We start from the raw sequence: 15,326 nt of genomic DNA on the forward strand, positions 1-15,326 counted from the left end.
CAAATTCATAGGTCTCGTGCAGTCTTCTCCTTTGTCTTTAAATAACAGCACTATGTTCTGGTGTGTGGGTGTGCCTTCAGGACAGTACTCCGAGACAGCTATTCACAGCAGCACTGCTGGTTTCCCTTGGCCCCGAATACCCTACTATTTAAAGTTATTTTAATGAAAGCCCTTTCCATGCCTTAGTCTGAGCAAGTGAATATGTTTTGTTGCTTGTTGGGCTGTACCTTTGTTGTTTGTGCCAAGCTGTGAATGCCTCCAAAGTATCCAAGGGCCTGAGTGGAGAACTGTCCCGGTGGGAAGAGGCAGCTGTACCTTGGGCAGGGTTAAAGCCTGGGCATGGTGCGAGTCAGAGGTCTCTGCTGTGGTTTGCCTTGAAGCTGTTACTGAGCAATTTGTGCAGACTCCTCCAGGAGAGCGTCAGCTCTTTGGTGCACTGTTGGTTGGATCCAGGATTGCTTCCAAGGAGTGCTGCCTCTCTCCATCCCTCCCCTCTGCCTCGGTGAACTCACTGCCACAGCGGGACTGCTGAGAAGCCAGGCTGCCTCACCAGGGAGGGCACGTGCTTGTGAGTGTCTGAAGGGGCTGAAGGGGAGCCATCGCTCTTTGCAGTGTCTTTCTGTTGCTTTTTCTGACGGGCATCTGAGCTGAACTGCTGGTGACAGCTTGGAGAAGGCTGCAGGAGGGTGGCTGGGAGCTCTCTTGGGCAGAGAGGTCGGCTGTGAGCAGTATTTGTCCCAGAGAGTGCGGCTGGCAGCAGTGGTGGCTGCTGTGGCTCACTGTCCCCAGTGACAGTAACCAGGGAAATATTTTTGAGCGAACTGGCCTCTGTTCAGCAGTGAGCAAGCAACCATTCCTTCAGGTCCTGAGCTCAGAAATTATGTGAATAGGCTCTGAAATGATTTTGCTGGATGGAATAGCTCAGGGCAGAGTCAGTGGCTATAATTCTTCTAAGATACAGTTTCAGCTATGAAACTGTCTGCTGGCAAGCTCTGGGAGAAAGGAATGAAGTCTGCTGCACAGTCTGCCGTATCTCTTGATTAGCTCAGTGTCCAGGCATTGTAATAAGCGTATTTTAGCTTTGCAGTTTGCCACATATGGGTTTTGTTATTTATTCAGGATGGTTTTTAACATGACATTATGGAAATGTTCTTTTGTTCTATTCTCTGAGCAGGAATTTGTGTTCTAGCAATCCAGCATTGTTGTGAAGGACAGATTTTGGGAAGAAGATGAATTAACTTTTCTCTGGCAAAAATCAGAAACTATCAAGAAGTTTTTACTATTGAGGCACTAGGCAAGAGGTGGTGCTGCTATAAATCTGGATTTACTTCTTGAATGCTGAGATTAGACTTTTGCCTTTAATGCCTTTTATTAGGGAAGTTTCAGTTTTGTGGATAGTAGGATGTAGCATCCCCTCACCAGGGGGTGGTCTGTGAAATCAAGCAATATCTTGCTGAGCAAATGATGTGGTATGGTGTGTTTCTTTAGATCTTTTCTGATTATGGATAATTAATAATGTAGAGTAAAGATTTGTTAATAATTTCTTATCTATCTCTTACGATTTTACAGCAATATTGTAAGAAGTATCTTGATTATAGGCTGGGATATGAAGTCACCTAACTGAACAGTGGAGAGTGCTTTGAGAATTTTATATTAGTTTGTAAAATTTAGCTTTTATGGGGAATATTAATGGAGAATTCCTAGATGTGTGCATAAATGTATGGTATGTTTTGAGAGTAAGCAGTCATGGAAATCCTTGAAGTGTGACTGTAAGTATAAATTTGTACACACCAATGTATTTTTGCAGTATGTACCAATAGTAAATCAAAATGAGTTTACCTGTGTAGAAGAAAGATTTTTTTTTGCCGATCAATTTTAAGACAACTTCTTTAAAAACAAAAAAATCTCCATCAAACAAGAACACTCCAAGACTGTTTTTGAAGAAGTGGTTAAATGGAAAAAGCAGCAAAATCTGTTTTTTTCATCCAAGGAAGTATATTCCAAAATATTTTGACATGGGCTTAGAAAGCTGACATAAAGCCTAGAGGGTGCATGGCAGCAGCAGCAGCAGCACTGCATGTAGTAGTAGCAGGGACACATCCTGCCTGGACTGGTAACAGCCTGCTTGCCAGTTTCACACACAAGTGAATAATTAATTTTTAGACTGTAGATAGGCCTGATTGAGAACTGTCAACTTCACTACTTCTGAGTCTTGGGGCTTCCCAGGCCCAGATTTCACGTCTGTATCTGAACTTTGTGGCCATCTGCTATCAGAGGAATACATGTTTAAATGTTTAACAAAACAGGACTCCAAGCATTTCCTCTTGTTTCAGTGCAGCTGCCAATAGACTTAACTTTGCCTTGTGCGCATGCTTGAGGGGTCTGCCGACTTAGCAACCACCTGGAAGGCTGGATCTACAGCCTGGGGGAAGTTCAGGTTTGGATGTAAATTAATTGTGGTTCACTTGCATTTCCAATGCAAAGACGGAACACACTGGACACCTTCTGACTTGAAAGTCACTGCAAGCAAATCCTCAGGAAGTCCTTGCACTTTGTTAATGGCTGCTGTGATCCTGAGGCTAAGCTGGAAATTTCCCTCTTATGTAGTGGCAACGTTGGACCTGCAAATATCTGGGAATTAAAATTCTCCGCAGTGTCCCTGTGCCTTGATGCTTGGCCTGTCTGTAGTCCTTACTTTCTTGCTTGGACAGCATTCAAATGTCTCCTTTGGAGGTTGTTTCCAGTGATTGCTTTGAGCATCTCTTGTGTCTTTCACTCAGTAAGCTTCAAGACTGGGTGGGTGTTAATGGCTTTGCATCTTTAGTGTGGTCTTTTCTGCTTACTGCAGTGGCCCAACAGACCTCCTCAAGAAACTGAAAGTGAGGAGGTTTCCAGCTGGGCGGGCAAGATTTCAGGTTTTTGATATGAACAGCTCTCTTTTCTCTCCTTTCCCAGTCAACCACAATAGACTCCTTATGTGTACTGTGCCTGCCTGTAAAAACAACTTACTAAAGTCTGTAACCACTCCTGGAGCACAGGAAAACACAGCCTCTAAACAGGTCTTTTCAGTCTGTGACCTCTTCACTCTTGTAATTTTATGTTAAAATGAGCATCAAATTTAGTCAATGAGATTAATTGAACAGTGCAGTGATCCAAAGAAATTTGAGCAGTCTTCCCTAAAATACTTAAAACCAGCAGAAATGTTTACTGCGCCTGCAGAGCCAGGCTCACGTAAAGCTGCACCTCCATCATTAAGCTGCACAGAATGCCTTAGAAATACCAATCACCACTCAGTGTAATGACAGGAGAAAACTTCAGAGCAGATCTGCTGCATGATGGAAAATCACATCAGGCACTTGTTCAGCTTCTGTCCAGGTAGACACTGAGACTCACAGGTTTTTGAGCTCTTCAGAGAAAGGTGCATCTCTAACCTTTCATGGAGATGTTTGGAAAAGCTTGCAAGGCAATTCCTTCCACACCATGACCTCAATCTGTCTCCTTCTCAAGGGATTGGAACACGTTGGCAGTGCATCACTCAAGACAGAGTCTTGCTCCTAACCTGCTTGTCCAGATTTCTACTACCTTAGTGTACGCAAAATTGGGTTGCTGTTACAACTAAAAATCCAACAACTTAAAGGGATACTTCCGAACATGAACAAGAGTTATTTAAATATTTTAGAAGAATCTTCAGTCTTTGGAAGTTGGCTACCAAACTTTGCTATGAAACTTTGCTTTAATGAGAAGAGAAATTGCATTTAAACAAATACTGTTTGTAGGTTTTACAGTTGTGCTTGGTGAAAAATTGATCTGAGAGAAAAGATGACACCAGTCTTCTATGCTTCATTTTGGCTTTTGCTCTAAGCTGATCTAAGTCTGATTCTCTCCTGGACGGGGTAGTCCTGGCTTTGCCAACCCCCACCCCTTCCATGCATTACCGGCACTTGCAACCTTCAAGCAGCTTTGCAGAGAACTAACCCAGATGAGAAGCAATCTCTAAGGAAATGATTGCTTCACCTTATTTACAGTAACTTTATTCCTGGCTTAGTTTTCAGCTGACTCAACATGGGTTAGCAAAAAGAGAGGTGGCAGGAATGTGCAGAAGAATAAGAGAAAGGATGGGATTTCCTGTCTGTTTATAGCTGAATATTTAGCTCCTCTTTAGAGCAATCTGTGGCACAGCAGCTTGTATCAGGAACTGACCTCGCTGTTTGTCTGCCTCGGCCGAGAGAATAAACAAACCTTTTCAGAAAGTAGACAAGGGGCACAAATGGTGAGAAAGAAAAATAAATAGAAATTTAAAAAAGGAATCCAAACCAAGAGCTTCTTTCTCTGATGTATTAACCTTGAAGTTTTCACCTTCACGAAGTGAAATATTTTGCTTGAGGGCTTGAACTGGGAATTCTGGTAGGACAAAATATTTTCAAGTCTTTTAGCCTGCTTAAACCTGATCAGTGAAATGTGCAAATTTGTTTCCTTAGTGTGTTTAATTCTTGAAATCTAACTTAGCTCTGCTAGACTTAGCTGCTGTCCATGGCAAGCAAAGCAGACTCAGGACCTGGGAGAAGTTCTGAGCTATGGGAATTCTGCAGCTTTCAAACTGGATTTGTGTGTTGGCTTTTGGTACTTTTTAAGAAGCATAAGAACACATAATGTGAGGTATCCTTTCATGTTCTTAAAATGAAATATCTGGCCTCAGGCTTAACCCTGTATGACTCTTTTCCATCACATCAGCAATCTGATTTTCCTCTAAACCCACAGCTATGAAAGCTCTGAGCATAATTTTTGACAGAGCTTGCACAAAGTAGGAGTAGGCTGATGTACTCTACTATTCTAGAAAAGATTTTCTTTCACTCCCAGCTGTCTTCCTTCCCTGTGAATTACATGTTAGGCTGTCATTAAGAGGAGATGAACTTTGCCCTGGAAATTTGTAACGCGTTATTCCAAGGGTAGTGACTTCAGATGGCAGATTGAAGCCATCCTCTCCTGCAGTCAGGAGAAGGCCGGGCAGTTGTAGCATTCAGTCACTAAAAAAACAAAGAAGCCCCAATGTCCTGTTGTGGCTGGTGGCCTTTGGTTGTCCTTGGTGGAGCAACAGGCACTGCTGTGTCAATCTGCCCGGTGCAGTCCAGTCGCTCACTCCAGCAGGTCACCTTTCCAGCACTGTTGGAAACGATTAGATGCCATTAGCATGTAAACTAGTTTGTGTATGCTCAGAGAAAAGAGGAAAGATATTCTTTGTTGCTTTTACTCATTGTCTGTTGGTGTGGCTCCTCCAGACCTCCTGTGGGAGCAGATACAGCTGGGTGAGACACAGAATAAGTAAGTGTGGAAGCCCAAGCATGTTTCATTTTTGAATGAGGAACTATGAAGCATAACTGAAAGGCTTTCCCCTTGAAGATTAGATAGCACAGTTGCAGCGAGCCTCCCTAGAGAGCTGGGAAGGAGGAGAAGCTGTGCCAGACAGATGGCTATAGTAATTGCCTTTCTTTTTCTCCCCCTTGGTAGAAAACCCTGGGAAGCAAAACTGTAAGGCCTAATTCTTCTGCAGTGAAACGGGCCTCTGCAAGGAATCGAATTTATAGCAGTTTAAGAGGAGAACCAAGAGTAGATGAACTGACTTGCTTCTTTTATTTTTTCTTCTTTTATCACATCCTTATTTAAATTGTCCTGGCAATTCAATTAATTCAAGTAATGAAGAACTGTATGGTGTGTGCAAATGTTCATCTTTGGTGACCTGTGTAGGGGATTGGCATTGTTTCATGTAACATTGAACAATTAAGCTTTTTTCTTTTTTAAATTTTAGAGGCTATGAATAACTGTCTCTTCCAATTAAAAAAAAAAAAAAAAAGAAAAAGTAAAAGTGAAAACCACAAGCGCAATCACACAGAAGGTGGGAGATGTCTGAGTCAACTTTCCCAAAATAAATGTGTTCCAGACACTTGGCTGGTGTATATTTTGATATGATCTTGAGTTGCATGCCTATACGGATTTTATCAGAGAACAAGACTGCTCTTGTCAACCAGGGCTTGTCCAGTCTCTTCTGTAGATATTAGCAAGGGATGCAATGAAACAAAATAGTTGTTAAGTTCCTGCAGCTTTTCAGCTTCCTAAAACCTTCCCCTTGACCCCATGAAGTGTTAAAATGTGCCCATCATCAATAAACTTTTTTGAAGTAGACTATGAACCTGCAGCTGTCCACTCAATACCAGCTCTTGTCACCCTAAAGAAGGGGTTTCTCAGCTGGACTATCAGTCCCAGAGAAAAATGGTACCTTGCTTCTGCCCAGGAGGGTGAACACTTCCTGCTGCCTTCTGGCTTGGAGTACGGACCAGAGAGGCTTTGGAACTTCCTGGGATAAAGCTAGGGGAAGATAGAAATGATTAATGCTCACTGATGCTAGGCAAATGTTGTAGCTTTGAACCAAACCCAGACCTGTGTCTTTTGGTTTGCTTATAAGATTTTTTCCAAGCTTTTCTTCTAGTCAAAGATTAAAAACTTCCTCCAGCAGCCCCAGGTAATGATGTTTCTGAGGACTTCTACTGCAAGTTCTGCGCTGTGATGGTGTTACAAATTCTTCCATGTTGGAGAGTAACTACTTTTAAGCACTGTCCTAGAGGAAGATACAAATGGGCAAATGGGACCTTTAGTGCTGTTGGCTACAGCTGCTGACTTTTCATAGCCACGTGATCTCATTTGCCATTTGGGCTCGTGAGGCACCTTCCCTTGTTTTCTCAGATTTTCTGTCTCCTGCTAGTTTCTTCTGCTGCAATTTCTTTTCCCAGCATGTCAGTGTGTGAACTGTACTGACTTACGGAATGTGTGATTCCTAGACACCGACTGTGTTTTGTACCACCTTTCTCATCATCTGAGCGTCTCCTCCTGAGTATGGGTTTTACAACAAATCCCATGTGGTTCATCTTGCCCAGGCAGGGGATTTGATGAGAACTAACAGGCGCTCTGCAGTTCTTGTTTCTTTTGCTTCATCTTATCCTTACATGACAAAAATATTTCGAAATAAAAAGAATATTTAGAAACCAGAAACCAAGTTATTTTTAGGGCAAGCTAATAAAGCTAAATAAGAGTTGGGGGGGTGGTGGAATTTCTGTTTTGCTCAAGACTGGTTGATATTAACGATGTCTTCACATCAGCAGACATCAAGCACAAACTAAAGTACTGGCAGGTTTGTTACTCTGGAGGGCTGGGCAAGTCTCTGAGAGGTGAGAGATGGTGGCACCTTTTCTAGTTAACTTTCCATTTCTGTCAAACCTTCTTGTGAGTCTGTCATCCATTGCAGAAACCTCTGTTCTATTTTTGCAGCTAGTTGGCATAATTTCAGTCCTGGTCAAACTTGATTGTACCTGACCACCTGTGGGACTGCACAGAAGTCACAATAACTTTACACCTTCTGGATGCTGAAATCAACAGTGTTTCCTTCAATGGATGCCCTGAGGTTTCTTGGTTCTGAGAATCCAAGCTTTGTTTAAATCATTAATTTGATTTTCCTTTCCCGTCCTTCTATGTTGGTTGTTTTTTGTTACGATCAGCTACAGTCACCTCTAAACACCAGTTTTATTTTCTCCTGCCTTCATCTTGCTGCCCACACGTGTTTTGAAAAGGGCAAATCTGTAACTATTATGGTGATTCAGAAATACTTCCAGTGTACTTTCTGAAGGATGGTTGAATCTTTGGACCAATAATCTGGGGACACCTGTTGAGAACTGTGTTCATAGATTACAGGACCTTTTTGCTGCTGGTTCCTTGGGCGTAGCGTTTATCTGACTCCAAACAGGGCTATCTGTTCTTCAGCAGTTAGAGAGAAACCAGGCTTATAGTATTCTCTGCTTTCTGAAAAATAACCTTTTATATTCAAAAGGATTTTAGTTTGCTTTCCTTTATTTGCTCTGCTGTTTCCCCCCCAGGTCGCATTCTGGATATGCATGAAAGAAATTGCAGAGTAAAAGAGGAAAACTTAATGGGTTACTATTCTTTTGTTTGCTTTGGGAATGTATAACAATCCGTGACACCAAGCTCCTTAGTGACTCCTGGTTGCTTTTGGCCACCTACAATGTCAAGAATCAGAGAGCTGATAGTGAGCCTCATAAACAGGATGGAAAAGAAGGTCCCACATCAAAAACACTAATTTGAGTTTGCATTTCTCCTATTAAGTTCAGAAAGAAGGATTTGCAGAATCATCCTCCTTGAATCCCCCCACCCCAATTCTTTGGAATAGTTGCCTTTTTTGTGTATCAGCCAAAATCTGTGCAACTTCTTTTCACATTGTGTCACCTGCTGTGACCAAAACTCTTCAGCTGCTTCATCTCAAGGCATTAGTGAAGTGTTTGAAAATGAACAGAAGACTTTCCAAATGATATTGTGTCATTTAAAACCTAGAATCCCTAGTTCTGGAAAGGATCGGAATAGATGTCTGAAAGCAAGACAGAGATGGTATTTTGGGCAGTAGACTAGGATGCAGAAGAAATAAGCTAATCTCTTTCTGACCTCCCTCTCTGTTTCCGGACTGTGGGTTTAAAACCAGGTGCATCAAAGTATTTCAGTGCCTGTGTTGTATTCACATCCCTAAAGATCTTGGTGCTTAAATGGGGCAACTGCCTGCCTTGACTCAGGTCTGTGGTCTATCCGGACCCGGCTTCCTTCCTTCCACCTGTCTGGGCACTTAAAAGTGTGCTGTACGAAATCAGGACTGGTTGTTGTTCTGTACAGTGGCTAAAGGAGTTGTTACAATAGGTGTTATTATAATATAAACCTTGATCCTGCCAGGTGGGTTGGCAGATATTTCTCAGTAAGTGTTGCTGCTTTAGACTTGTGTGAAGAGTGGGGAAAATAACTGGGTGCACCTGTAACAAAAAGAGATCAAATTAGCTCCATGTGAGATTATAATTGATTTTCACTTCATAGATCACACACAGAAGTTGAGGTCATTTTTGCCCAGCTACTTGCCAGGTTACTTTAAAATTTTTCAGTGTTTACTTCAAAATAACAGGCTTTGTTTTCATGAGAAGAAAGTCTCACAGCCCCTTATTTCCTCCGTTTACTATGTATTTGCTTGTAGCGGAAAAAGCCTTGGGAAAGGAAACTGTTCTGGATTGGCTGGTTACACAAAGTCCTCCAGCAGAGATCAGGGAGTTCAGGGTGGAACAGGGCCATGTATATGGAATAGACTTCACTGTTTCAAAGACTGAAAAGCTGCTGTAGTGGGAGGCCAAATGCAGGGACTTAATATGGAACCTGAAGCAGTAAGGAGCAGGCTGTCAGCTTGAGCAAACCCGTGGCAAGCTCTGGCAAATCTACTGGAGCTGGTTTATGGAAAGCTCTCTCTGAAATCACAAGGCCATAGATGAAGTTAGCAGGCTGAAGAGGAGACTCTGTAAGTATCATAATCTTCACCATGATAGTCACATAATATCTCAAGCAATAGTTCAGCCAGGCTCTTTTTCTTTGAGTGTCATCTTTGTTTTGCTGGGTTGGTAAAGGCTGCTGGGTTGTTAAAGGAGAAAAAAATTGTCATTGAGGCTTTATGAAGTCATTGAAGATTTCTGTTTTCCCTTGCACAGATGAAATCATGCAGCAGGAGATACGGCCGCTGGTAGCAGTGGATATAATAGAACAGCTCCACAGGCAATTTGCCATCTTGTCAGGTAAGATGTTGCTGGTAATCACACTCCAGGATTCTCTTGGAAACATATTGGAATGTGTCATGCTGACTGTCACCTTTCAGCTCTGTACAGCAGTTGCAGTAGTATTTTCATATTGCTCATGAAGAGTGCTGCTGCAATCATGGTGTATGGAACAGATAAATGCCAAGTTGCTGTACTTGTTTTTCTTAAGGCAAGTTATTTTTCCATGTTCTCCACAATGGGCTGGGAGGAACATATTTAGAGGGGAAGAAATTAAACAAAACTTTCAGTACATATCTTTGCACAATGTCAAGCATCTTGTTTGTGGGAAAAGATTGTGGTCTATCAGGCATCTATTCATGACCTCCCCCTTCTTCCTCATTTGCCTTTGTTTTAGAAATGATTCATTGCTAAAGTGTAAGGCTCTAATCTTTAAAAGATATGATTATTACATATTCCTTTGTTTGCCTAAAGTTTTCAGTCACACAAAGTGATGCAGTTCCTTCCCCAAAGAAAGAGCTGATTCTGAAATATTTGGCAAATTATTAAATAAATTATTTTGGGTACCGCCAATGATAAATCTTGTCTGGATCCTAAAACAGTCTCTGCTGTTGACTGCATGGCCTCTGGCAGCTCCTTTTGTCTCTATTTCGGCCTGTTCTGCAAAGAAGAGAATTCAGAATTTGCTTATCATCTTCCCCATTGAAGCGGTGAAGTATCACGAATTTGCAAAAAATGCTGAGATTATAAGAAGGTCCTCTTGAAAAGCCTGTCCCTCTTGGTGAAGAGTAACACTGGGTATAGAGCACAGAGTGCACCAACCCAGCTCTGAAAATGGTCAGCTCAGCAGGCCCAATCCTTGCTGCATCTTTGCATTTTTAGATACATCCCAAGTTGCCAAAAGAAATCCAAATCTAATTTACACAGAATTCTTTATGAGGCTCTGAGTATTAAAACTTGATTTTGGAGGCTTCCAGGTAGCATCTTGTGGCAGTTTCCTAAGCTCAGTAACTAAAGGGTTTGCATTAGGCAGAGGGTATTGACTGAGCAGAGGTAGAACCAACTGCCTTCTCATCTGCAGCAAAGCATCTCAGGGTCCTACCTTCCCAGAATTCCTAATGAACACACCCCTCTGGGCAGGACAGTGTCTGTAACTGCATTAAATTGCTCAAACCTTTTTCATCCCTCTGTTGTGCTCAGTGCAGGGTAAGTAGGAATTGTTGAGAATTGAGTGCATCCCATGCAATTGCCTACCCAGTAAAATGTGGAGGGTTGCTATTTTAGAACCCCATTACCTTGCAACATTTGGGACCAATAACAAAAGCTGAATACAGCATGTAATGAGCAACTTATCGAAAGTGGTTTACTAAACAGGAAGAAAAACCCATTTCCAGTTCCAGCTAGAATATTAAACATGGAATAAAAATGTCAAGGGTAGACATAAAAAAAGAATATTCTTATTTCTTTATGGACTCATAATTTCAGCAGTGCCTGTATTCTCACCTGCTATTTTAGCAAATTCAACTCTTCACATTTATCTAATTATTTTATTCTTGGAAGTGATGAGAAAGGTGTTTAAATAAGGCTATTTAAATGTGAGCTGCTTAAAGACTTGAAAAATAACTCTTCATAGAAGGCAAGGCTGAGGAGCTTGTTTGTTAGGATTCAGCAAGTAACTGGTTCACCAACACAGAAGTACTGATAACAAATATCGAAGGAGAGTGAGAAGGTGTCTTTCATGTCCCCATCTACACAAAAAATCCCATTTTAAGAATTTTCAGGCTTATCTAAAATCTCCTCACTACAGTCCAGAAATAGTATCCTAATATAAAACAGGGCAGTATAGTTCAAGTTTCTAAGTTGATTTCAGTCTGAAATTTACAGCTAAATTTGGAAACCTGGGTGCCTCCACTCCAAGATCCCCATGGCAGCATGTGAAGATCAGGAGCATAAAATCACCTGCTTAGAAGCCCTCTATCTCAGTGCCTTATTCTGTTGGTGACCACTGATGAGTCATAGATAAAACACAGCAGGAATCTTCCTTACCCTCCCTTTACTGCCTCTAGCAAAATGAACTTTAGGTGCAAGCCAGCAGCTACTATACTTTTCAAAAATGCATTTCTTTAAATAATGTAACTTTCTTTTTCTTTCTTTAGCAAAAGATTGGTTTTTTCATGCAATGAAAACAAAACTGGGCACTCTTCTGCCTCATTTCACTTATTAAAGTAATTCACACATAAATGACCTAATTTTTTTTTTATTTTGATTTTGATTTTGATTATTTTTTTCCAGATGGCTCTGTAGCTTTTCCTCAAAGCATGCTGCTTTGCTGCTTTTCATTTGATACGAGCAACCACAAGTATTTTGGTGCTTCAGTGCTTGCCTATGTGGTGGCTGAAAATTTGATACTTAGCCTATTTCCTGGTTTTCCATATTGAAACGTTGCAGCTCAGTAGCCACTGTGTGGAAAAAAACCCTTCTGTTCTTTGGTCTCACCACTGTGGGCAGTAAAAGGCAACTTTCTTGTAGAGTATTATGGGCATAAATTATGTTTCTCTGAACAACTTCATAACAGTGGTATACACTGATTTATACTAGATGGGGTTATTTCTTTCAGTCTGGAGGCTGCAGCCCCCAGAGTGCAGCCAGTCACCTCTTCCATGCCTGTGCAGAGCTCAGAGGATGTAGCACTGAGGCTGCTTTGTGTTACTCCACAGCCTCTGGCTCTGTCAAGCTCTCCTGTTCAGTCCTGTGGACCCCAAATCCATTTGTCCAGTGATAATGACTGTTGCAAACTTTGTCACAAATGAGTATTTTTTTGGTTAATACCACCTTTTTAGTAACAGCTGACAGCTGAGGCAATGTAGTGAACCCACAATGTTCCCTTGCAGTAAAGCAGAAAGGGAGGAAAATGATTGAATCAAAGGCTCTTTGTTTTCTCTGGACATGACTCATTAGAAACACTTCTCTCCACTACTGCTGTGTGCAAACTTCTTAAGAGGATCTGACTATGTTGCAGTCTCCAAGCAGATGGTAGGAATTACATAACAAGTCTAATGAGTTTGGTGTTTGATTGTGTCAGGGCCTAGTTATAATGAATGTATTAGCTACTAACAGCCTCCTGTTTGTCCTGGTCCTCCAGCTATCAGATTAACCAAGACCTTACTCCATGCCAAGAACAGGGAAATTCTCCAAAGCCTTCCCTGGTCCACTGAGGTCATGGAAGAGGCTGCAGTGTAATGTGGCAATGTCCTTAATCACATAATTTTACTTTGGTCATCTCTTTTCCCATGTGCTGATTTAGCCTTGCTTAGCTTGTGAGATCTGGTAGGAGTAGTGGTTCTTGTGGTTAAATTCTAGTTTTGATACCACTACTGCCTCTTTCCTTTCCCTGAAAACCAAACTCCCAGTTGTGGGACTACAGCTGTGACAACACAGGAGGGCTCAGCTAGGTTTGTGTATTTCCTGTAGCCATTAAGGGAACTAGATCACAAAGTTGAGTAGTACTGAAAACCTGGTCATTCTAACATACCAGTTTTTACTCAAGAATAAAGAACCAATAGTAAAATACTGCTTCTGTCCTACTGACAGACTAAAAAACTGCTGTACCAATCTGCTCTTGGAACTGCTACTACTTCTCCCCCCCACCTCCTTTTTTATCTGCAGCTTCACAACCTGTTCTTATCTGTAATTACCCTGTCAAGGAGCCCAATCTGCCATTTGCTGCAATAATGGATCATGTTACTAAATCACGACTTTATTAGACAAACTGTCACGAAGTATATTAGCAGAGAGAATCATTTTCTTTGTGCTCTGCTCCTGTTAACAGACTTCAGTGGATGGGAGAGTATATCTGAAAATGGTAACTGACTCAGAAGCCAGTTTATTTAATTTGCAAAGCCTGGAGGGTATTTGGCCATCTGCTTCCTGTTTAAACTGAGCCTTTTGGAAAACCTGGGCAGACCTTGCCAAAAGGACAGTTTGGATCTTTTATAAAAATTGAGACCCAGGAAGCATGATTTAATGAGAAATTCATCACTCACAACCCTTAATCAACATGGAAAACCAAAACAACAGAGCATGGAAAAAGCAAGACCTCACCAAAGCAGTGAAACTTCAGCCAAGATATCATTAGAATTTTTGGCTGCCTGACCCGGGAGATGAACTATAGTCAGGGCTGGGCTGTGATGACTCAGGGAGCTCTCTGCATGTGGGCAGGCCCAAGCAGTTAAACCTGCACGTGTCAGCAGCATTTGAGAGAACACTGTCCAATACTAACTGATGAGTTAGTGTCTGTGGCAGGCTGGGGAGGTGAGCTCTGGAAACTTGCAGACTAACTTTTGGAACTTCTCCTGACTATAGCCTCTTTGTTGGGCTGATGGTTTTGGTTTGGTTTGGTTTGTTGCCCAAGGGAGTCAGCATATTTGGTGATCTCTAGTTAGAAGAGCTGCTGGCTATGGAATAGGACTTCAGTGTAGTCCCTGACTGTCTAAACCATGGATATTTTTTGTGCCTAGGTGGGAGGCATAGGTGGGCTAGAACTGAGGAGTGGGAGATTTTCTGAGATCTCCATGGTTTTCAGGGCCTTGGCCTGCAGTTGTGATTGTTTTCTGCTTTTACATCAGTCATACCAACATGCAGCTTCAGCTGTGAGAGCTCTTAGAATTCAGCACTCGCACCTCATTTGTCAGTCACACCCTTTACACTGCAAAGCAAAATTAAATTGTCTCAGGCTGCCATAACCTTTTCTCCCCCATGTATATTCCTTCCTCAAATACTTCATTTGCTTTTTTTCCACAGCTGAGTTCTGGCCCCTTCTTCACTGCAGCGCCTATCCAGGCTGCATTGGCTGCTGGAAAGTCTGTCTAATAGGAGCAACTATGAATGCTGCTCTGTGTCCTGGGACTTTGGGGATTAGCACACATAAGGGTGAGCAAAGGTCCCACTACCATGGGTACCTTGTACTACCCTGATACAACTTGTGTGCTATCTCTTCTGAATTTCTTAACCTTCCACATTCATTCTGACTTCTGACCTGTCACCCAGGTTCTTCCTTTCCCTTTGCTCTTGGGCCAGAAGTGAAGAGGAAAAGTTGAGAAAAAGTAAGGAGAGTGCCCAGGAAGATTCTCATTCTCAGTGGCAAACCAGGCAGAAGGTCAAGTTGACTGTAATATTTTCCTTGTAAGTCCTGCCTTTCTCCAAGCAGTTCAGCCAGCCCTCTGCTCTTCTAAATCCTGCTGTTGTTTGCATCAGTTGTGCTCCAGCTGGTTGAGCTCAGGTCTGCATAGGAGACAAAAATCTGGTTGGGTTTCCCCTGCAGGCAAAACTCTGTGGCTACTTATGATGGAGCAGCCTGGGGTCTGACTGAGGAGCAGTGACCCAACCACGGGAGGCTGCCTGTGGGATAGCCTGGCTTCCCTGAGGCAGAGTCAGGAGTGAGCCTTGTCTTCAGCTGCAGGGTAGTCTGAACCTTCCCTGCTGCCGGCTGAACCTCCAGCTTTGGTGGCTGCTGCTTGCAGTGGCCACTGCCACCAGCTGCTGATTCCCTGGCCGGGCACCAGCGTTTGGAACTGTCAGGAGGTGCTGGGGCTGGCTGTGTTGCTTGGAGAGTGCTGCATCTAATGGTGCCTGGAAGAGCTGCAAGTCAGAGAGACAGAGGCCAGTGCATTGCATGAAAACAGCTGCCAGGCA

At 42.5% G+C, this 15,326-nt stretch overlaps 1 protein-coding gene across 10 annotated transcripts in view; it reads left to right on the forward strand.

The window, feature by feature from the left end:
- Positions 1-15,326, forward strand: part of MCF2L2 (MCF.2 cell line derived transforming sequence-like 2) — a 159,893-nt gene that overhangs the window by 28,552 nt on the left and 116,015 nt on the right. For 9 of the 10 annotated variants that reach the window (XM_042042066.1, XM_042042067.1, XM_042042069.1 and 6 more), the window contains one exon: positions 9,573-9,656. In XM_042042066.1, coding sequence (XP_041898000.1) covers positions 9,573-9,656 — 84 coding nt within the window. Of the gene's footprint in view, positions 1-9,156; positions 9,386-9,572; positions 9,657-15,326 lie in introns of those variants that run through there. The other variant, XM_042042070.1, reaches the window with a different exon arrangement.

The sequence above is a fragment of the Corvus kubaryi genome, unplaced genomic scaffold (assembly GCF_017639235.1).
Source record: "Corvus kubaryi isolate FWS band 111438036 unplaced genomic scaffold, C.kubaryi_AGA036_p1.0 37397, whole genome shotgun sequence".
NCBI classification, from domain to species: Eukaryota; Metazoa; Chordata; class Aves; order Passeriformes; family Corvidae; genus Corvus; species Corvus kubaryi.